At 38.4% G+C, this 23086-nt stretch overlaps 1 protein-coding gene across 5 annotated transcripts in view; it reads left to right on the top strand.

The window, feature by feature from the left end:
- Positions 1-230: 230 nt before the first annotated feature.
- Positions 231-23086, top strand: part of LOC131434255 (teneurin-m) — a 335106-nt gene continuing 312250 nt past the window's right edge. For 3 of the 5 annotated variants that reach the window (XM_058600918.1, XM_058600919.1, XM_058600920.1), the window contains exon 1: positions 231-1235. Coding sequence is in view for 2 of the 5 variants with exons in the window: in XM_058600914.1 (XP_058456897.1) it covers positions 14301-14382 (82 nt within the window). In the remaining 3 variants the exon portion in view is untranslated. Of the gene's footprint in view, positions 1236-13498; positions 14383-23086 lie in introns of all 5 variants that reach the window. The other 2 variants (XM_058600914.1, XM_058600913.1) reach the window with 1 other exon arrangement.

Genomic DNA, 23086 nt, shown 5'->3' with positions numbered 1-23086 from the left:
GCGAATGAGTGTTTCTGAAGAGAGAAAACATATTTCGCCCGAATAGGGTTTCCAGGGACTGTTCAATGTTTTGATCGAACAGCAGAGAACAGCACCAATTGAAGTGGGCGAAAGAATTATGCTCATACGAGCGGGAGAGAAAGAGAGCACTTACACACTCTCATCGAAAAGCAAATCTACATGGCGAAAGGTCTCCTTTCGCTGTTTATTTTCATTCACTTCGGCTTGTAGTTAGTTTGCATCGTACGCTTTCCGAGTGCGGAAGGCAAACATCTCGAATGCTCTGTAACCGTCAACTGAGGCTCATGTGCGTTTTGAGTGCCGTTCATGGTTTGGTCGCCCAAGAAAAAGGACTGTGCTGTAAAAAAGAAATACTTGCATCATAGGAGCCTCTTCTCGTGTACTCGCGGGTCGCGTTCGCGTGTGCAAAGTGTGTGCATTCATATCGGTGTCACAGCCTGCTTGCGTTCCAGTTTTTTTTTTTCTGATTCTGCATACTCGGAAGTTGGCTGTCTGATATTCTCATTCATAAAGTGCAAAGAACGGACAAGAAAAGTACCCGAAGGCAAAAGGAACATACCAGTACTCGTAGTAGAATCAGCAGTAGCAGTGTGTGAGTTATAAAACACCCCGAAAATCAATGAAAATTCGTGCTCGTCGGGTGGATCTCGCGCGCGATGGGCGGCTGATTGTGACAGGAACGGAGAGCCTTGTGCAAGATGAATCCCAGTGCGCTATCATAATTTAGTGTCAACTGCTGCAGGTGTTGTACTTTTTTATACTGACCGAAAAGGTGATTAGCGCGGAACAGGAGAATGGAAGAGACCAGCCCGATGATGTGGGGAACCAGCCAAAGTTGTGCCGGAATGAAGCTGAACCGATAGGAAATATGTGCGAGATGGGAAATATGAGCACTCGGTACCCTTCAATAATGAGAAGAAAACTTGTGTGATTTTATTATCGGTCAAAGAACTAGGGTGAAAATAGTAGACTCCAACAAATTGTTTCTTAGAAGTGTTTTCGTATTATCAGTTCAGTGTGTCGCGGATACGAATGTGTTCTGGAGGGTGTAACAAAACGTGAAAGAAAGTAAAACATAATACAAGTGACATACCAACAAGGAGAATTACTCTACGGTTGCAGTGGAAGTAATCCTGATAGAATTAATTTCTCTGTTGTAGCTCCATGTCCAGTACCTATGCGAGTGGCGATTGATGCTCAAACGTGATTAAAAAGTGAGTGTTTATAACATGTATTGCCATAGTTAACTACTAAAAAAATCTATGTTGTTTTTTGATAGAATATGTGATAATAACTGATTTGTCGAGCCCAAAACTTCATTTGTTTAATGAAAATCGATCTTGACAATTTCGGTGATCAGTTATCAGATGTTAATGATGATACAAAAATTCAAAATAAGTTTTTCGGATAACATGTGTAATGCTATTAAAAGCAACTTTGAAACTGTGTTAAATTATTTTAAACAGAATAAGAAAAATATTACGACATCACGATGCCCAATTACTGGGCTAGAGATAATTAAACAGTCATGCGAAAAACTCCCAATATTCCAGCTCACTATTTACTCAATACACCGAACCATTTTCGGTTTGTTTACCTTACTGTCCTTTTAGGTCCTATAATGAATAGCAATTAACACTGTCCAGTACGATCAAATTTCCGTAAAAGCAATTAAATCACTCAAAGCCTACCAGATTCCTTTCTGGATTCATTTGCTGAAATGAGCGGGAGTATTTTTTCTATTTCTTTTGCGTAAATTAAAATGTGGAATTTAACGAAAAAAAAAACCATCATGAAATATGCAGATTAAACGTTCTCTCGTGCAGAATGACAATTTCCAGCGAATCTCGGCGAAGGATTGCTGGAATTAATTATTAACTAGGAGATGCCACATCCCATCGGCGGACTACCCGGCACGGAATCCGTTTTCCGAGTTATAGCTAACTAACGGCTCTGTTCGGCAGCTGGAAAATCTCATTCTGTTTTCCGTTTTTCCATCTATACTTTTTACGCTTCTGGAGGCATCGTTAACCGGGCCGGGTACGGAGGAGATGAAAGTTTTGTTGAGATTCAAGCAAACAAATTGGAAAAGCCCGCATTCAGCGAAACTGGTTGTAAATAAATGGGAGAAAAATTCGAAACTATTCTGCTGCAAGCTGTGAGGCTGCGAAAGCCACGGTAGGTGCAGAACTGTGGAACTTTTTCTCATCCCCAACGAACGGCTGGCAATACTCGGGTCGAGGGGAAAAAGTTAAAAACAAGAAAATTCTTTCCTAAAGAGTTGAAGTTTTCTTCGGGAGCGAAGGAAACACCACGAAGAAATATGTGGTTAGCCTCAGGAAGCTCTCGATTTGGGAAGCAACCAGGAGTATATTTTCTCCCGAGCAGACCGGAAATTGATGGTGGACGACAGTCAGAGTTGGGTGAGGCAGAAAAAAAAAGTTTGATGATGACGCCGATGCTTTGCAAAGGATATCGACAAAGTGCTTGCTGGGAAGTTTTTCTCTGTTTTTTTTTTGTTTCGTTTTTTTGGTTCGATCACAGTAGTCTGGTCTTTAAACGAGTTCCCGGCTACGTGCCAATCACTGACAAAAAGGGTACACGCTACTACGATTGGATTCTGGCTTGGCTGTGCACACTCACACATGACATGGTACGATTTCAATCAAAGTTTGCGTTGAAGTTTTTTGTGGGTTCCCGGGATGAAGAGACGAGGAATCGGAAGAGACAGCCAGAAAACGGAACAATGGTACAAAGTATTAACGAGAAAGATAAATAAACATTGACATCGTCATCAATATTGGAGGAAAACATCGTGTTTTCAAGCTGTCTGCTGGAAACAAATCAAGGAAAAAGGATGGAAGAACCAATATTAAAAGTTGAACGAGAACACTAATAAATAATCGAAATGCATTGCCGTATAAGTCAATGCATAGGGTACGAATGGCAAAAAAAAGTAAAAACGGTAATTTGGCTGCATGGAGAAAGTGACAATAGGGTCAGTAGACCGTACGGGTTTTGGTTAGATAATATTTGCCAAGCTAAAAGCTATGTCAATGTGATGAACGAGCAATCTAGCGTGATAATATTGTAAATAAATAAATGAGTTAGATTGAATGTGCGGCAACGAAAGTTCTGACTCGTTCGTAAAGGATGCATGAAGCACAAAGCCACACAATGCAATATTTTCATCGAATAGACCATTTCAGGAAACCACTTCATTCCAGATTAAACCCGCACTTGATCCCGGTTATTTTTTTGTTGTTGCTTTTATCGTCAGCATTTACTCGCTTTACAAAAAAAACGATAGGAAGAGCCACAGTCACCAGGCAGCAGTAGCAGCAGTGTTCTAAGTATATCTCCATTAAAACGGCACACCACACACGCGAATGTGAGAAAGCAAAACAATAAATCGATAAATAAAACCCGACGCCAAAAAACTGGGCCAAGTCGAATGCCAAAATCAGACGAAGGGAGTTTACTGCGATTCCCGAATGCGATACCGCTGGCGACATCTGGCCGTGAGAACGGTCCCGTTTCTGCAGCATCATCCCGTTAGACTAGCCACAGTGTCCTTTTTTTCTGCTTTCCATTCGGTTTCGGCAGTTTCTCTCATTGCCTTCTCTCCCTCTCGGGGTCTTTTTCACGCTCTATTTTAGAAACCAAATCCTTTCGCCGCTTCGCACACTGACACCATCAAAAGGGATCGGATTGACACTCACTCATTCACTTATTCGCTCACTCACTAACACCAGGGGCGGCAGAGGACGGAACCTTTCCATTACGCTTGTCCGATGCCTGCCAAAAAGGACACGCTGCCGGTGCAGGCGAAAGATTTTCTGCCTTTCTTTGCTGTGCTTCTGTGCGAGTTATTTTTAGCAATGGGATCCGATTCTGGTGGATTTGTATTTAATATTCCGATTCCGACTAAGAAAGTTCAGCACGTTAATTTTTTTAACTATAGAAAGGATATTTTATTCCCATTCCATTCTGATGAGTGAAATGATTCCACAATTCACAGACGGCTTGTAAATTGATTGAAAATCGATAAGGATTAGAGTTATAATTTTTCGGCAACATGCATTCGAGGTTGGGGTTTACCTGCGTGATTGAGCAACGATATTCGTCCCCAAGGATATCACCCTCGCTTATGTGCCTGTGTAATCACCGTCCCCTCGTTGGCTTTAGTTTCGTTCGTAGATAGAAGTTAATTGGAAATCATTTGGAGGTCAATCTTCCGTTCACAGATGACTCATGAGCTTGGTAGGAAATCGAGAAAAGATATTCTTTTTTTTAATGTATTGATTTTTTTTCGTGTGACGTAGTCCTTCAGGCAAAGAAGTAAATGGTTCAGTGTGGGCAGGCAGAAAGGTAAGCAAATCCGGAGGGCCGGAGGTTGACAGAGATAATAAATACTCCTCAGGGGACTGTTCCGAAGACGAAGAGAAACCGTCGTAAAAGTTGATAAGATTTAGACCCGGTACCTGAGCTCTGCCGGCACTAGAGGGATCGCATTCCACCAAACCCTGTGAGTCACGACTGACGGGACGAGATGAACGTCAGAAAACGTCCGAGGATTGGTGAGACGAGTCCGTTTCTACTAGCACTAAAATAAACAAGTTTGGGTTTGTTTTCGCCGGGGATAATGGATCGGTCAGGACGAAGGCATGATTGTCAGATGATTTAAGAGCGTAAGTGTAGTTTTTACTAATGTATACAAGAAAATTTGGGATATCAATTATTTTGGCTCTTAAATTGACATTCGTTTGTTTTTTGACTCCTTTGCTTCGTCCTTTGCCTTGCTCATTCACAACTTTCTGTCTAATACAAAGAACAAAATGCTTGAAATGAGTAATTTTTCTACTTGTTGGAAGAGGTTTTGTGAGCGTCACTAATCCTTGAAAAAGTGAAAATGGGATATTTAAATGAATTTTGACCGTTCCTCATCTGTTCAACACGTGCTGCATCAGAGAACAAAGGAGGCACTGCCAGCCAGAACCGAGTGTTTGAGTCCATTGAATGACTGGCAATGGCTGCTATGATGTATAATTGTTGCAACTAAGAGTGATTTATGTCGTTTTTACTTGCTGCAAAACCGAACCAACCTCTGCATCTAAAATAGGGACTAATCTATTCGCACTAATGCTGACCGTGCACTTTTTAAGAAGGTTTTATACTGAATTCGTACTACAGTGAATTACAGAAAGATCACACTTTATACGATAAACAGTTCGCCAAACGATTATTGGGATGCTATTTTTTTATTTCGTTTACATTTAGTCTCAATAAAAAGATACTTGTCTGGGCGTAAATTAGCAAAACATTTTTTTTTTCTGTGTATTCACAAAACTTTTTCTAAATGTTTTAGCTACATTGACTTTTGAACGTTTTTTCAATCCGGCTGATTATGCGACAAGCAGAAGCATTCAGAGCTCTGTATATCTCAAATTACACTTTCAGTTTTTATCTAAAGAACATCTAATGATTCGTCATTTTTAAAGTAATATCTCAGCCGAAATAAAATCTAATTATTTAAAAAAATATATTGGTAACTTGTTTTGTTTTGGAAAAAACATCATTAATAAATAACAATGCAAAATGTTTTTATTCGATTGATCTTGAAAACCGAAGAAATGAGTGATTTTTTAAGAAAATTTTTGGTTTCAAGTAACCGTTTGGTGTCACCAAATGCAAATAAAACATTTTTTTTGCACGTTTCGCCTGCGACTCTCCAGTGCTTAGTAGCTCAAATTGAACTGAAACCAGGCACGTACCCAGAGGGGGGGCCCAAGGGACCCTGGCCTCTCCCGAAATCGGACACTTTCATCGGTTGGATTTATACATTCCTTTAACCACTACTTCCGAGAACCGAAATCTGAGATCCGGTATAGTAAAAACTATTAAGTTTGGCAATGAACTAATAAGACCTACATATTGGAAAAGTTTTATAATTCCAAAACCGGAAGCCGGATCCATACAAATTTTCCTGGCAATCTCTGGTATGATGCAATCTTTCACTTGAATGTGTGAAAACCGGTCGAATAGTCTTCGAAAATTCGAAGTAAAGTATTTTCCAGTTTGCGATTTTCAATCTCTAACAGAATCTACTAATTAGAAGTTTCTACCAACCAGTTTTGAAAAACTCGTTTCTTTTAAGCAATCGATTTTTTTTGTGCTTATCACCCTGTAACTTCAGGCCCGAATCTAAATGAAATTCAGGATTTTCCTATCGGATCTTAAGCCCCTTCGTTTGATATTAAGTTTGTGAACATCGGTTCCGCCATCTCCGAGAAAAGTTTGTGCACATATTTTTATTTTGGAACACTAAAAACCCTGTAATTCCAGAGCCGGAAATCGGAGCCAGATAAAATTCTGAAATGTCTTACCTGACTACAAGAACTTTCAACTAAATTTAAGTTTGGTTTATCTCGACGAACTTATTCGATTTGTATGTGGATGTCGGTTTTCAGTGATTGCATACCCTTTCTATATGAGAAAGGCAAAAAGGTTGTGGCTCTTAAATAATTTTTTTGGGAGGCACAAGTTAGCAAGAGCACAGGCCTTCCATTGCGATTACAAAAATCAATGTCAAAATTAAAGGTAATGGTACTGGATGACCAGCAGGGCAATAAGGATTAGTACTGAGCAAAAATATCATAGTTTTAGCTAGATTCCGCGAATGAAAAAGTTGTCCTGCCGCTGGATGCCGCACTTGCTTACTCAGGATTGAAAAAAGGAACGCGAGCACACTTGGGAATCATATTCGCCTATGTTGATGCAAATTGGTGTCGGACTGAAATTGGGTGGAATGGTTATGAAGTCGGTTCTTTGGGTTTGTCAGAGTATAATTTTCGTGGACTACCTCGAAAAAAGAAAAACACCATCGACAGCAATTGTAAATGTGCATTATTGGAGCGATTGAAAATCGGAAAAATCGGTTTTGCGAGACAATATGCCGGTACACAAGAGCATTCTGTGACTACTACTTCCGGAACCTGTTCCGAAACCGGAAGCTGGATTCGGTTGAAACAGCATAGAAGTCTATGAAACCATAAAACCATAAAATTTGTGTGAATCGTCTTAGTCATCTCTATGATATTTATGTGAATTCCGTTTTGGAGTTTTTGACCGCTACCAAGAAGATTTTTCTGCTGTTGCATGGCCACTCTCAATAACGAATTTTTAATACTCATCACCCTGTATATCAAAACCAGAGATGCTAGGTAAAAATTTCAAACATATTTATAAAGGATTGACAAATACTGTAAACTCGAAAAAAAGTCTGCGGACTTTTTTCTATAAAAAATGATGCACGGAATTGGTTTAGCGAACAAAAAAAAATGACTGCGGCAATTTCAAAAGTGTGATTTTCAAAAGTATGCAAAAAAGTCTGCAATTAAAACAAGTTTGCAGCTTATTTTAGAAATCTGCTGATTTACAAACAAATCTGCAGATCTGGCATCGCTGATCCAGACTCGAAAGTTTACTCGATGAAATTAAAAAAGATCATGTAGGGATTATGAGGTACTTCATTTGAATATAAATTTGTTAAAATCATCTCGATTATTTGTTCAAATAAATAATAAACAAAATTTTGTAAACTAGAAGAGCTTACTAAATAGTATCAGAATATTTGCTTCTTTTTACATCATCACTTATAAGAACACTTCAAGGGTGTGAAGGTTTTAATATTCTTCATTCAGTTTTTCCAAAACCAGAAGTCGAATCCGAACTATGGGATTATATGATAGAAGAAATTTACCAAAGATACTAAAGACACACCTAGAACTAGATACATAAAGAATCATTACATCAGTTAGAAGCGTTATTACTTATTTATGGGCCCCTCCCGAAACAACTTTTATCCACTTGATTTTTTCTCTTTGAAATTTTGCTTCCACTACGAATGATGCAACAGAACAGGTCAGATTGAAAAACGACGGATGAAAATAAAAGTAGAATAAAAAATTTTCAAAAAAAAAATCTCCGGAGACGGGGCTCAACAAACCCGTAACTTCTCCTATCCGGAATAATTGTTTTGTCAATTCAACAACTTTTACTGTGACTATGGGCACTGCACAAAAGGCAATCACCAATCTAATTTACTCTGTTTTTTTACTGGACACTGATTAGATTTTTTTTTGCAAGTCTCTTCAAATATTTTTGAGGCGTTGAGTACTGATAACAAAGTTCAAAATAAGTCCAAGCAAACAAACTTCGTTAAATGAGTTTTTTCAATAGCTCTCGTATATGGTGATGAAAATACAAAAAATGTGCAATACAAGTATGAACATTGTAACGCTAGTATCTAAAAACGCTGATACCGTTAATTAAAAAAATACCGGAATATCCTTAAATTTAAAAAAAAGTGATTTGCCCGGATACAATCTGATAAAAGTAAATCAGTAAAATGCTGAAAAATCGATTCGAAGATAAAACCTATTATAAAGTTAAGTTTAATTAAATAGAGAAATTACTTCTATGAATATTCTACGGATCCCACAGTCCACGAATTTCAAAATCCACGAATTACTTCGTAGTTAAGATAAATGTGAAAAACTGGAATCGTGAATAACGTAAATCGTAATGAGAAATTCTGTTGGTGATCTTAATTCTTAGCAATGTTTTCTTAGTTTTCAAAACAAATAAAAAACAAACGTCAACTCACCCAGCAAACTTTTGGATCTCTTCCACGACATGCCTGTGATGTGAATACATTTTACTTTACTATGGGGCGCCTTTTCACAATTTTCCACGTGGGAGAGGGATAAGTTTTTCAACAAGATAATTTTTTCAAATAGTTTACTGGTAGAAGAAAGTAAACTGATTGGTCGATAACTTGATGTATCTGCTGGGTTTTTTATCAGGTTTGAGGATGGGAATTACTTTGGCGTTTTTCCATCTTTTTGGGAAGTAAGCTAATGAAAAACACTTGTTGAAAATTTTAAACAGGAGTCTCAAGGCAACATCGGGAAGATTTTAATGAGAATATTAAAGATTCCATCATTACCAGGAGCCTTCATGTTTTTAAATTTCCTAATAATTGACCTAATTTCATCAAAATTCGTCTCAATAATGTCATCTTGTAATAACACTTGAGTTGAAATATGATCATATTCAGTGAGACTTAATTTTCAATAGGACTCACAACGTTCAAATTAAAATTGTGGACACTCTCGAACTGCTGAGCAAGTTTTTGAACTTTTTCGCCATTTGTAAGAAGTATTTGATTTCCTTCCTTGAGAGCTGTAATTGGTTTCTGAGATTTCTTAAGAACCTTAGAAAGTTTCCAGAAAGGTTCAGAATATGGTTTAATTTATTCAACTTCTTTAGCGAAATTTCATTTCGCAAAAGAGCAAATCTTTGTTTAATTTCTTTTTTGTGGATCCTTAACTATGTTTTTTATAGCAGGATCACGAGAGTGTTGATATTATCGTCGACGAACATTCTTCAACCGAATGAGCAGTTGAAGATTGTCATCGATGATAGGAGAATTTAATTTAGTTTGAGCTTTGGGAACTGAGCTGAGCTTCGATAATGTAATGATTCAAATTATCAATTGCTGTGTCGATGTCCGCAGAATTTTCTAAAATAGTTTCATGATCCACATGATTTCCAATGTGAGATCTGTAATCCAACCAATTAGCTCTATGATAGTTGAATATAAAACTAATTGGTTTGATTATAGCTTCGTTGGAAAGTCTGAATGTTACAGGAAGATGATCTGAGTCAAAGTCAGCGCGTGTGATCGATTCACTACAAATGTGGCTTTGATCTGTTAGAACCAGATCAATTGTAGAGGGATTTTTCACGAAAGAGAAGCAAGTCGGATTACTGCGATGCGGTGCGAACGACTGTTCAACACCGACTGATTCCAAAGAACTGTTTGAAATAAAATAGAGGTTTTAACCATTCATTTGCCTCTTCGAATTAATAAAACCGCCAACCCTCGAGAGGGTTTAGAAATTTTACAAAAGCGACATCATTCTGCATTCCCGGAAAAATGCAGAACGATTAGCAGAATTTTACGAACTGAAGCAGAACGGTGAAGATCTATAGAACCTAGAAACCAAATAGACCTTTGAAAACTAGATACAGCCACTTACTTTTTAGAGCAATTCGATATACAGAATACAAATAATCTCGGTAAGATGAATATGACTTAAAATAAACTCCAATTTTGAAAAAAGTTCCATTTATGACCGGAATCAGTTATCATTTTGTAGAATTCATTAATGAAGTAGAGACTCCATTTCACGAGCTTCTCCTTCACAATAAAGTGCAATGGCTTTCAAAAAGCATGGTGTTGAAACGTTTTGCTTTGTGCTTGAATGAATTAAATTCAATTATTTCTTCGAAGAAAGTGTTTACCACTCAGAATTAGAGAAGGACATATCGTTTCTACTAGTACAATAGTTTTACTTACTTGGAAATTGATACTGATTACAAAGCGTTAAGTCATAGAATTTTCGTCGATCTGTCAAAATCTACCTAGCTGTAAACTCTATCGGACGATTTGGTAAGTTGTATGTTCATTCTGATTATATATTTGATCGAAAATTCAAAAAACGGTTGATTTTTTCACAAATGCTGTCTCATTTTATCCATTTCAATTCAAAAATAAATGCACTCAAAACATATGCGAAATAATGATATTAAAGATATTTCTACTGGTTTTCTCAAATTTCAAATTTAGTGGTCGTAGTTTGACAGTTAATTGTTATTGATTATAAAATTTACAGAAGTTCGATAGTTGTAATTTGTCCGTGTCCGGTTTTGCTTTTAATGGTTTTTGCCCTCAAAAATATTTAAACGGGGTTTTCTAAATTAAGTTTCATTTGTCCATTGAATCATAGTGTGCCAGTCAGAATTTAATGAGTTGAATCATATGTCGTTTTTCTTTGAAGATAACTGAAATTAACTCAGCTCCAACCCAAAGTGGAATCAGAATGAATTCGGTCAAGTGGCACGATCCCTTGTCACTTGGAGATGCGTACTATACATTTAACAGCAGTTGAACTCATAACTGGAAGGGTTTTTACTTCAAACAAAAACGTGATTAATCCACCTAGCAATGAGATGATACCTTTTTTTATCAATCCGCATGTGTTTTTTGCATGGATATTCTTAGGTGTTTTAGTTCTCATGACATTATTTTAACTATCGTCGTTTTAAACGGCAAATTGAGATTTTAATCACTCCTTACCCTGTAATGTCGAAACTGAAAATCGGTTCGAATTTGAATATAAAAGTGTGACAATCGATTAAACATTCCATGATATGTCTAAGAAAGTTAAACTTTAGAGTTTTTTGTCATCATTTATGGTACTTCCAGATCCGATTTGCAGGAACTAGCATAATCCAAAATGATTCGAATGGCCATAAATGATTACGCCAAACAATTTACATCTTCTATATCGGAATGAATTTTAAAAACTCATCATCTTTAATTCCAGAATCGGATAAAATTCACCAATTTTGTATGGGACCTTAAGTCCTTTAATTTGAATTTTTGTTTTTGAAGTTCGATTTGGCCTTTTTGAGGAAATGATTGAGCTTTGAGAAACGATTCGATACTGGAACCGGAATTCTAAAATCGGTCTAGCCGAAATCAGTTACATTCACCTGAGGAGTGTGTAGACATCTTTGAGAAATTGTAGTGCGAATTAAAATTTGGTGGTACATTCCGAATCCAAAAACGAATACCGCTTAAACCGAAACAAATTTATTTGGTAATCGACTATCCAAAACTTCAAACCCGATAAACCTGATTAATTTATTTGAAATAGACATTTTTATACTAATCACCCTGCATCTCCTAAACCAGAAGTCGGATCTGGATAAAAAGTAAGATGTTTTATTGGATTTTAAGACCTCTCATTTTAATCATAGATGATTCTTAGATTTCATTTGAATCTTAGATCGGTTCAGCCATCTACGAGAAAAATGAGTTGCATTATTTCAATTTCGTTTCACATATCATCTTGTGGTTCCGCAATCAGAAGTCGGATCCAAACGTAATTCAGGAACCTTGTTTGGGAGTATACTACTTTTCATATGAATCTGAGTTTGTAGAAAACGGTTGAGTCATCTTCGAAAAAAACGAGTGATTATTTGTTACAGACGCATTTGCTGATCTCGACGAACTGAGTCGTATGGTATATGGAAGTTATGTTCTTCCAGCTTTTATTGCTGTAAGTAGTTTAAATCAATATAATTATGGAATTACTTCCACCTCGAAAATGCTGATATCATCTGGTTTACATATGCCATATTCGAACGATTATGTTGCCAAAAACGAACCGTGCTAAAATCGGTCCGAGGCAAATTGTCATTAAAAAAGGATGCTGTACACAGTATTTTTGATACTTAGAAACAATTGTATGTAACAGTATAAAAATCGTGTTTCACGTTGCTCCCAAGCATTGCTTTTTCATGCAGCGCTCAAAATTCCTTCTACTGGAATAAGGCTTACACAAAAATATCGATATCTCCGTTAAAAATGGACGGATTTTAACAATCTATGGCTTGTTGGATAGCTATTACCGTGTGGAATCTAAGTATAGAAACATATTCTGTTCTCAAGGTCAAGTGTGACAGATACTGTCAAAATACTTAAAATTTTGACATAAAACTTTGTATAACTCAAAAAGTAAACATCCGATCTCAAAACCATTCAATAGCATTCTGGGTGACGGGGAGACCTTTCATTTGCGACTAGTTTGATCAAAATCGGTTCAGCCATCTCTGAAATATCGACCTCTTAGTTGACAACACACATACAGACACACACATACACACACAGACATTTGCTCAGTTCGTCGAGCTGAATCGATTGGTATATGACATTCGGCCCTCCGGGCCTCGGAAAATTTTTCGAAAGTTTGAGCGAATTCTATACCTATTTTTTATATATATAAAAAAAGGTAAAACGCAATAAAAATGTAAGAACAGAATACACAGCCTATGATTTTACTGTATGAAAACAAAATATTTGGTTTGCATAGGAGAATTATTTAATTATTTTGAAGAAGAATTCAGAACTTTCAAATTCCAATGCAATATTGCGATAAAACCAGCGTATCTGTTGATACGTACTACTTCAGCACTGGTATAGAAAAAAATTGAAGATAAATTTTATGACACAATGCAGCAATTTACAGTCAAGAAAATCACTATAACATTTTCTTTAAGTCATTTGGGGTCAATTTTTTTTAATAAAACAAGACTATTGTTGTTGTTGTTGTTAAGACAATATTTTGAAAGTTTTTCAAAGCCCATCAATATTTTGTTTGTTTGAATGGGAACTCTTCTGGTTTTAACTCATCACACTATTTTCCAACAACATGCCCCCCCAAAACCCTATTCCGTTTCCCACAACCTTTGCATATTTATTAATTTCTATTTTTTTTCATGTTTTCTTTTCATATAATTTCCTGTTTTGATTACGCTTCCTGTATGATTTGCATCCGAGTAGGCCAGCAACAACGAACAACAACCACCCGGTAGAGGTGACCAACCATCGGAATTCGCAGTACCTGTGTGTGTGTGTGTGTGTGGGTCTGACGAAAATACAGTTTACCATATCAAAGTGCTGGGACGAGCAACGGCATTGGAAAGGAACATCTCCTGTTGTGTACGCACCCACTATCAGTGACAAATAGGAAAATTATATGTAAATTTATGAAAATTTGATAAGTTTTTCTGCTCTGTCTCGGCACACTGAGGACGAGAGGAGCTCGCGTGAGCGGTTTCCGTTCGGTGTGTGTTTCCGTGGGTTTGTTTTTTTTTTGGTGCGTGCGCGTTTTTCTGTCTCCCGTTCTATATTCGGTGTGTAACATAGTAGTCAGGATTTTTTTCTGTCGCCCGGTTACTAGCCAGCTGGAAAAAAGTGTCATAATTTATTTTGCTGGATGGTGTTTGGTTATTCGCTAGTAATTCGTTTTAAACGGGCATCCGCACACGAACACACGTACTAAGTTGTAAGAAAAAGGCGATTACATTTTTCCACAACAACAGTTGTTCGTGCGAAAATAAAAATTTGTCGGTGAAATCTCCGGAGAGCAGACGAAATCGCCGAAAAAGGAAAAATAAATTCGATCAAGTGCAAAAGTGTGGGGGGCAGAGCGCAGAGCAGAAATAAGTGATGCGGTAAATTAAATACAGGGAGTTTAAAGAAAACAACATCAACAACAGCCGAACGGCGAAGGGTGCGGACCATCGAAGTAGGCACCGAGCAACCCTAAATGAGGAACTAACTGTGCGACGGTGCAGCCAAAATGAACTCGTACGAATTTAATGCAACCATGGACTGCCGAGATAATGGAATACTTCGCGGAGCTGTGAAAAATAATACAAGAGGTTATTATTTATTGCTTTCATATTTCTTTTCTTACTTCAATTTAGAGTGTTCATTTCAGTTTCGTTCTTACTTTGCAATTTAGGTTCTGTTGGCGGGTTTTCCGCATACCATATGTGATGTATTTTCTTTTTTTTATCATATTTGGGGTTGTTGACATCGAACTTCCTAGCTGGCGATATTCACCAAAGTTTGAAAAGAATTTTGGTACTTCAACGTCAAGGTCAATAATCGATGTCAAAGCCGGTATATCTGCTCCCAGACATCTCGAAAAGCCATATCAAAGCATTATTTTCGTTTGCGTATAGCGCCACCATGCAGGAAACCAATGCGACAGCGGAGGTCCTGCTTCATTAGCTGCTATCACGAGAATGCCAAGGCGAAGCCAAAAATAAATTTTGGCTTATACTGATGATATTTTAATCCTATTTTGCACACTTTGCACTCATCCGTGGACAGTGGAACGCAACGCATCCCATCATTGTACGGGTGTCTCGCGTGTTAATCCGCCCTGACTAACTTCATAGTCGGTCGGTCCTGTTCAGAAGCCGGAAAGGTTGCACCAAAAACTAAACCGACCTCGGGTGGTGAGGGTTTTGGCAAACAGCTGCAAGAGTGAGAGTTTGCGATAAAGTCGTGATATTGCACAACATCATGAAATTGCATTTATCGCCGACCGACGGAGTCAGACGCAGAGCCTACTACCACCAGCAGCACACAACAGCCAACGGCCGGGAGTTTTTCTCCATTGGCAGGCAAACATACTTCGAGGGCCTTGGTGACGGTGCCTACTAGGATGGATCGAGTCCCAGAGTCAATTGGACCCTGCGGAAAGAGTGAACGGAAGAAAGACGGGGGAGCACACCAGAGCCGACAATTTCCATACGGCAGTATGAACTTTATTGGCCACCCGGACCGAGTCGTTCCAGCATCATGTGGGTGTGTTAGTAAGTGTTTATTTCTGGCAGTCTGGATCAGCAGTCGTACGGTCAGACAACACCGGAATTCGGAACGGCGGTAAGGGGTTAGGGGAAAGATATTGAAATATTTTCCAATTTAGTAATAATTACACGATTAATTGAGCGCTGCAGGAGATTTGTGGCTTGGTTTTTCCATGTTCAGCACCCACTGCCATGACGACGGCGTTGCTTCTGGCGGTGAAAGCACAACAGCTAGTTTTTGTTCGATGGAAAAAAATGCTTTTGTATAGTTTTGTGAGATTCAAACTATCGGCATTCTAAACGTGAGAGAAATTATAATTGAAATATGTCAATATTTAATACAATAAAATTAATGGCCCCGTATTGTATTGTTATTCCGTTCCATCCTCTGAGTCAATTTTTGGGTAAATTTGAAAAAAAACAACGTTCTTTTTCATTACATTACAGTATTTGTTCTAACTTTAGAAATGTGCTACCTTCAGTATTTTGATTTCAAGCTCTGCTTCGTAACAAAATCAACAGAGTCACAATAAAAAATGACTAACCTCATGAAAATGATCGAAGCTTATTTTCCATATGACACATAAGCCATCTAAATCTTTCCAAAGCCAAATGTTTAAATTACGCCAATCGGTTGTGATTGCTTGTCTCTTCCCCCAACGCAATTCCCTTTTTTGATGAAGCACGAAAACTGTCACCCCTTCGGCAGGCAGGCCAATGACATACCGCTACCCATTTGCATATCAATCAAAAATTAAAACAATTTATCCTATAGAGCCATTTTTCCTCCACATGCCGAGCGCCTCCAGGAGTTGTGTCATATTATTTCCCCTCGGGGCAATTTACACAAAAAATTAACATAAAACAGCTATTTGCGCGATAGTGTGATGAAGTTATCCCTCGCCAAGTTTGTGAATTGGTCTCTCTCTCTCTCTCTTTGTTTCTTTCCATTTCTATCTCTCGTGCCAAATACCCTGCAGCTTTTTCGTCCTCCTGCTGTTGATGCACTTCGCTCAAGTTCACCCATCAGGGGGCACCCTTGTCGAGGCTATTGATTCTGGCACCTCGTTTTCTCAGCTCTCAGGCCGAAAGTGCAGTACAGTGCTACACGGGTTTTCGCGCGAACCCTCGACGGCGACGGATGTTGCAACTTTCTTTTTCGGTCTGCCCCCCCGTGCCTGCAAAACGATGACGCCCCTTCAATCCAGTTCGCACAGCTGTTCCGGCTCCGTACAGAACTCACAAATGGTACTAAAATGGCGGTGCTCTCAGTTGTTGTACATCAGCGGCCCGGCAAAAAGAAAAAAAAACGTCGAGAAGAAAGGTTGAAAATACTCTCACAAAGCACATAAAATTAAAAAGAAAAACATGAACTCAAGCATCTGTGAAAACAAAATCGTTCTCCATCGCCCGATTCGTCGAGGCAGGCTCATAGCACCTTCCTTTTTCGTTACGAAACCCGCAGTTTCCATCTGGAGAATACTAAATCTTTCTCGCCCAGCTAGACTAGTCAGCCAACCTCCGAGCGCGCCACCAGCTTTTCTTCCATTGTTTCACCAACTTTCCTTAATTTTTCCCATTTTCATCCCCGCTCCAATCCCCGCCAGCCAAAGCAACGGCGGAGTAAATATTTGGTAACTTTTGCTTGTTCGTTTTCATCCCGCAGCCGTCCTCCCCTCCTCGTTGGTGCAAATCATAAGCCTCAGTGGAAAAGTTCTTCTAACCATCTTTTTCATATTTATTGCTGAAAGCAGCGTCGAACAATCGCCGGGACTAACGTTCGCGGTCATTAGCAGCACCGTTCACTCACGGACTATCGGAGTCCCGAATTCCGAGCACCGTCGAACAACAATGAGATTTGTCCGTTTTCCTTTGAAAATCGCGTCTCCAAAGTAAAGAAGAAAAATGCGCGTTTGATGCTACTGCAAAAGGCGTTTGGAGAACCACCCTCATTAGTGCCAAACTGTACTGGCACTGGCGAGTTCCAGGTACGAAAGTCAAAAGTGGGTTTCACGGAACAGTGCTGCAGATCAAAGCAGGCTGCCATGCCTGCAGGTTTTAATTATTTTTTCTGTGTGAAGAGACACTATGGTACTGCCTGAAACACATCGCAGTAGTTTTGTGCGCTTTTCGCTACTGATTTTTATTTTATTTTTTTTTTACCCGGGATAATTGGAGGCAATGGCCTACTACTGCCTTTTTTCTTACGGACGCTTACTTTTTGTGCTGAGCGCGGGAATTTCATCACTTTTATGAGTGCGACATAAGTGGGACGTCACATTTTTTAATGTTTTTCTTTTGTTGTACGAATTCCACATGCCACAAAAATTTTCCATTACACTACGCGTATTCCCATGTTTTCATTACTCTAGGTAGCCGGCTAGCCGAGAGTTCCAAAAAACTTATATCGTTTTGTGGAATTTTGTAAATAGGAAACGACTCTTGGTATTACATTTCTGTCGTGGAATTAGATCATTCTGTTCCAACAAACTTCGCAGCCAATTATTAACGCACAGAATCGTTCTATGGCTAGTGCTACGATCCCATGGACACTAAGAATCTGTCCAGACCGGGGCCTGAATATACGACAATTGGCATGTAAGACCAGCGCCCCATGCTTTGAACTATCGATTCAAGAAGAAAAATAGGTTCACTGAATTCCTTCAATATCTCTTTGCCATTCTCTATATGAGAAAGACTATGCAATCACTGTAAAAACTACAAGGATCAGCCCCATAGGGTTGTTCGAATCATTGATGTGGAACAAGGCAACCCAAAATTTCTAATGATCTACTATCAAACAGTTCAATCAATCGACACACTATTGAATCCGCAATTGCACGAGAGTCTGCCTTAATTGATCTTGATTAGGAAACAACACCGAACATTATTTGTCTTAATTTGTATTTGTTTGATAGCTGACGAAATTACATCAATATACCAAATATATGCAATTATATCTTTGTACATACTTGCGATACGGATTTCGATATTTACCCGAAAAATAAAAACTACCTATTATTTGACTTTGAGTCAATAAGACTCAACTGTAGAGTAAATAAATCTCATATTTGAGTATTTTTTTGCACGTGCCTTACGGAAACTACCTAGAGCCACTTTGCCTAAAATTAGGTTATTGAACGGAACTCCCAAATTGGTACTTAAAATTAGGTTATTTTACGGTTCCGTGTAAGCTTCTCTTCGCAAAGCTTGTGTTCAAGTTTTGTATGCAAGCAGTTATTTTTTTAGCGTTAAATTTCACTACCATTCTGCGATTTCGGTTGAAGCAATAAACTTTTTCTCACTATCGATCGAGTTCATCTTATATAAATAATATATAATATATAATTATCTTTTGCAATTTACCCTAGGTTAGTTGTCAATTTCTCAGGAGAAACGACAATAACATGGAATTTCATCCGAGCTTGCATGACACAAGATCAGAGCATACCAATTAAAGCTTCAAATCGTTTTATGGCACTTTTTGTCTTGCTGTCTAGCAACAACCAACCTCTAGCATGCTATGCGTAGGACTGAAACGTTAGCTTTTTTGTTTTAACCACTAGCTGACCCATCGAACTTCGTCTCGCCCAAAAATTATTTGTTCGAATTTATGTTTTCGGACAGCAAAATTGTCAAACGACTATGTGCTTATCAACGGAATGTGACACACATTCGCGTAGTTTTCAAAAGTTACTGTAGTGGAACTCATATCGATTTTTTTTAAATGACTGAAACAATTTTCGCAAATACGATACGATATTACATTCGTGGTCGATTGCACTTTATTTGACGATAACTGAAATATTTTGAAGTTACATTTGTTCTAATTGAAATTATACTTCTTTGTTAATTCCGTCATCTCTACTTCTCTGTCCTGATCTAGCTCGTGTCGCATTTTTTTCCTAAAAACTATAGGCATTTATTGACAACATATCCAAAAATTAGCAGAATCGGCCGAGTGGTTCAGGAGTTATGATTTAAAACAAAATGTAATATGTGTCTTCTTTCGACACAAGTCACATTCCAATGCGAAAATTTTACTTTTGGTTCCAACAGACTTGGTAGTACATTCGTAAATGTACAATTTACGCTGCGATCTTACTGAAACAAAGAATTTTGTTCAGCTATGAACTCTAACGGTTGACAACTGGCTAGCTAAGTCATTGCCTGAGACTCTCAACCAGCGACTTCAGATCAATGAGTAGTGCCTTGCGCCTGAAACCATTCAAAGTCCAGGGTTGTTACGGTCGCGAATTTGAAAAAAAAAACATCATTCCACATTTGTGAATCATTATGAATAAAAAATGTTCTTTTGCAAATTTTTGAAGCTTGTGAGTTTTATGAGACCCTTAAAAATTAAAAATTTGGCGAACGTCTCAGCAATTGGTCGAGCTGGCCGAATTGATGAATTTTCACCTTGATAAAACCAAAATTTACTAGAAGGTGGTTCTAGAAAATGTTCAATGGACAAAATTTAGATTTTATGCTCTTCGAACTCGTGTGGTACAAATTGCTATTTCAACAGAGGTTGCGTTTCCCTATTCCAATACGGAAATAGAAAGAATATTTTCGCACTCAAAGATATTGATGTCTGACGGAAGATATCGTCTCAGTGAAAACACATTCAATAATGCAAATAACGTAATAAATGGAATGCTATTCTTCAATAATATGGTCACCAATTTTGTGTATGATAACAATCGCATTCTTAAAGCAAAATTTGCATGACTGGCTTACGAAGCGAAGTTGGACAAGAAAAGAAACGAAGAAGTTCTGGGATTCCATCCGTGGCGATAAGAAATTGTTCTAACAGTTTGTTGGTTCCACTATCCAACATTTTCAATTGTTCTTTGCATGGATCCATGCCAAAGCCCTCAACTTCCCCAAATTTAGTAACCTACACTTCCTTGATCATTCGTTCTTTACGAGCACGACTACAAGTATATTCTATACACACCAATTTCGTTGTTTCGTTCGACAAAATCAATCATCACAAACGATCTCTAAGTTAAGTAGACTGGGATTAATCGCATTATTTTTGAATTGGTTTCGATCTTATCTAACTGGTCATGGAATGATATTGAAAATAGGAGCCTGTACAATCTCACCATTTGCTGTTACCTCTGGAGTTCCTCAAGGAAGTCACCTTGGACAGTTATTAATTTCATTGTATCTAAACGATCTAAATTTTTCGATCAAGTGTATGAAACTATCATTTACCGATGACTTTCATATTTCATATTTCAAAATAGTTTTAAATGCTACTAAATGCTCCGTCATTTCTTTTCGTAACAAAAAGTCTGTATTCAAGTCTGACTATAATATTTCACAAACTGTTCTCGAAAGCGCATCGTTTGTTAAGGACCTGTGTGTTCTTCTGGAGTCAAAGTTAAATTTTTAAAAAGCACATAGAGCTTACTATGTTCTAAACCTCTAAGCTATTAGGATTCATTATTCGCGTTACTAAAAAGAATCTCTGATGTACATTGCTTGTAAGCTCCATATTGCGCTTTAGTTCACTCAACTGGAATATGCTGCGGTTATCTGGTCACCTTATTATCAAAACGATATCCAACCCATTGAAACGATTCAACGCAAATTTGTCCGATTAGCTCTCCGACGTCTTCCATGGAGATACCCTCTAAACTTACCGAGTTACCATGACCGCTGCGAACTGATTGGTCTAGATTTATTATCTGTCCGTCGCGATGTTTGTAAGGTTAGTTTTGTGGCAGACCTACCTCAGTCGCAGATCGATTGCTCCGAGTAATTGCAATTCGATCCTATTTTTGTCTTCGGATTTCCTATGTTGGAACTGATTATGGATATAACGAGCACATTGCTAGCATGTGCCGCATATTTAAAAAAATGTTTCAATTCTTTCGACTTTCATTTATCACGTAATGTTATCAAGAAATCGTTTCTTATTTTACTGTCTCATAAGATTTAGTTACAATAGAAGCACTATATTTAAGGAAATGTATCATTTGGATGATTTTAATCTATTAATGCAAAAGATGAGGAGGTTTTATGCCTGCTCGAGAACAAGTTTGACAGATACTAATTCCAGTGGGCATTTCCCTGATCCAAATTGAAGAGCAAAAGATGAAGAGGAAAAGAAAGACATTCAGAATAAAATCTGACAACAGGAGAAGGCACTATTATAATTGAAACTGATGTGGTCTACCTTAAAATTCTTCTTACCAAGAAGGAAATGCTGGCCGAGCAAGATGTTGAAACAAAAAAAATGTCTTCGCTGGAATCTGTTTAACTTCTTTAAATATCACAATTGTAAACACTTTTATTTTATTTTTTAATTAACTAAGCATCGAAAAAGCTGTAGAATATAAATGCAATCATTTTCATGGGATTTCTTGAAGTGACGTGTTGTAGGCGGACTTATTTATTGCGTTCATATGACAAACTTATGAGGATTTTTAAATTATATTTAAGTGAATTTTCAAGTTCTGCGGAAATTATCACCTGCATAAAAATGGTTGTCTAACGTTTCACTCAAACATCGCGCGTTTCAGTTTTCAATTTCGCGCGGATTTCGCCCGTTTTGATTTTGAAATTTTTCGTAACAACCCTGAAAGTCATACTTCCTCAGAGAAACAGGAACCCTATCAATCACCAGTTTGTCTTCCACTGCCCGATCAAAGTCCCATCACCAATCAATCTCTCAATTGCAACCCTCGCCAAAGCAAAATCGTACGAAACCGAATTTAAATATCGATTTTCTGCTATGGTCCGCCACCCCTGCCAAAAAAGGTAGAAAGAAACAATCCCCCTTCCGTGTTGCGCCAGGTTGACACGAGCGATTTTCCATCCCGGATAAGATTTATGATTTGGTTTTACAAGTAGTATCCAGCGAAATCGAAGATAACGCAAACATTTCCCTAACAATCAGTGCCAGTCTTTGTCGGTCGGTTATCGGGGAAAAAAAACTTCCCTTCCTTGCTGCCTGCTTCGTGCAACCCCTGGTTAGTTCCGGATCATACCGTGCGGCCGAAGTGGAACGTATTTTGATTTTTCACTACCGTACCGTTATTCCTTCTGTCAAGGACCCACGTAACACAGCAGGCTATGCGTTTCGGTGGTAGACGGAGGAGGCACAGAGATGATAAATTATGGCTTGTTTTTCCTTTCAAATCCTAAAGTAGGTTCATTTCACCCCCTTTTTCTGTCCCGAAGAAAATTGTTTGGGGACCCAGCTCACAGCTGATGGCTGTGCGGGATGCTGGAGAAAAGTACGCGACGAAAAATCAATTTACAAGTCAATGCCGATGGGACCTGTCCCTGGAACCCGGTCTTTCGATCGCTTGAAAACGGCTAGAAGCTGAAGTCTCGGTGTATTTATCATCACCTTTAACTTCATTAAATTTTTAAATAACATACCCTTCCGGGGTAGAGAAACGTATTGTTCCTGACAGGACAGAGACGGTGCCCGGAGACAGCCCATTTACGTATAAATACGTGAACACGTACGACCATAAATCCGCACTCGCACACAGCTTCCCAAGACTAGTTCATATTCATTTTTTTTTTTGCGCATGATGAACCATTTTTCCAGCACGTATCTAGTTCTGGAGTATCCTGGGCAGTGCCATCGGGCGCGGTAGGAACTCGTACCCGTACACCTTTCGCCTGATAGCACACAAGGTATCCAGTTTTCATTCAGGACCACCGCCATGATGCGCCTGACTGGCTGTCTATTCATGCTCGGACGGATGGACCGACAACGATGACGACGACGACGGTG

This window comes from Malaya genurostris, chromosome 3 (assembly GCF_030247185.1).
Source record: "Malaya genurostris strain Urasoe2022 chromosome 3, Malgen_1.1, whole genome shotgun sequence".
NCBI lineage: Eukaryota > Metazoa > Arthropoda > Insecta > Diptera > Culicidae > Malaya > Malaya genurostris.
Note: the sequence above shows the minus strand (reverse complement) of the source record. Positions and strands in the feature narration are given on the sequence as shown.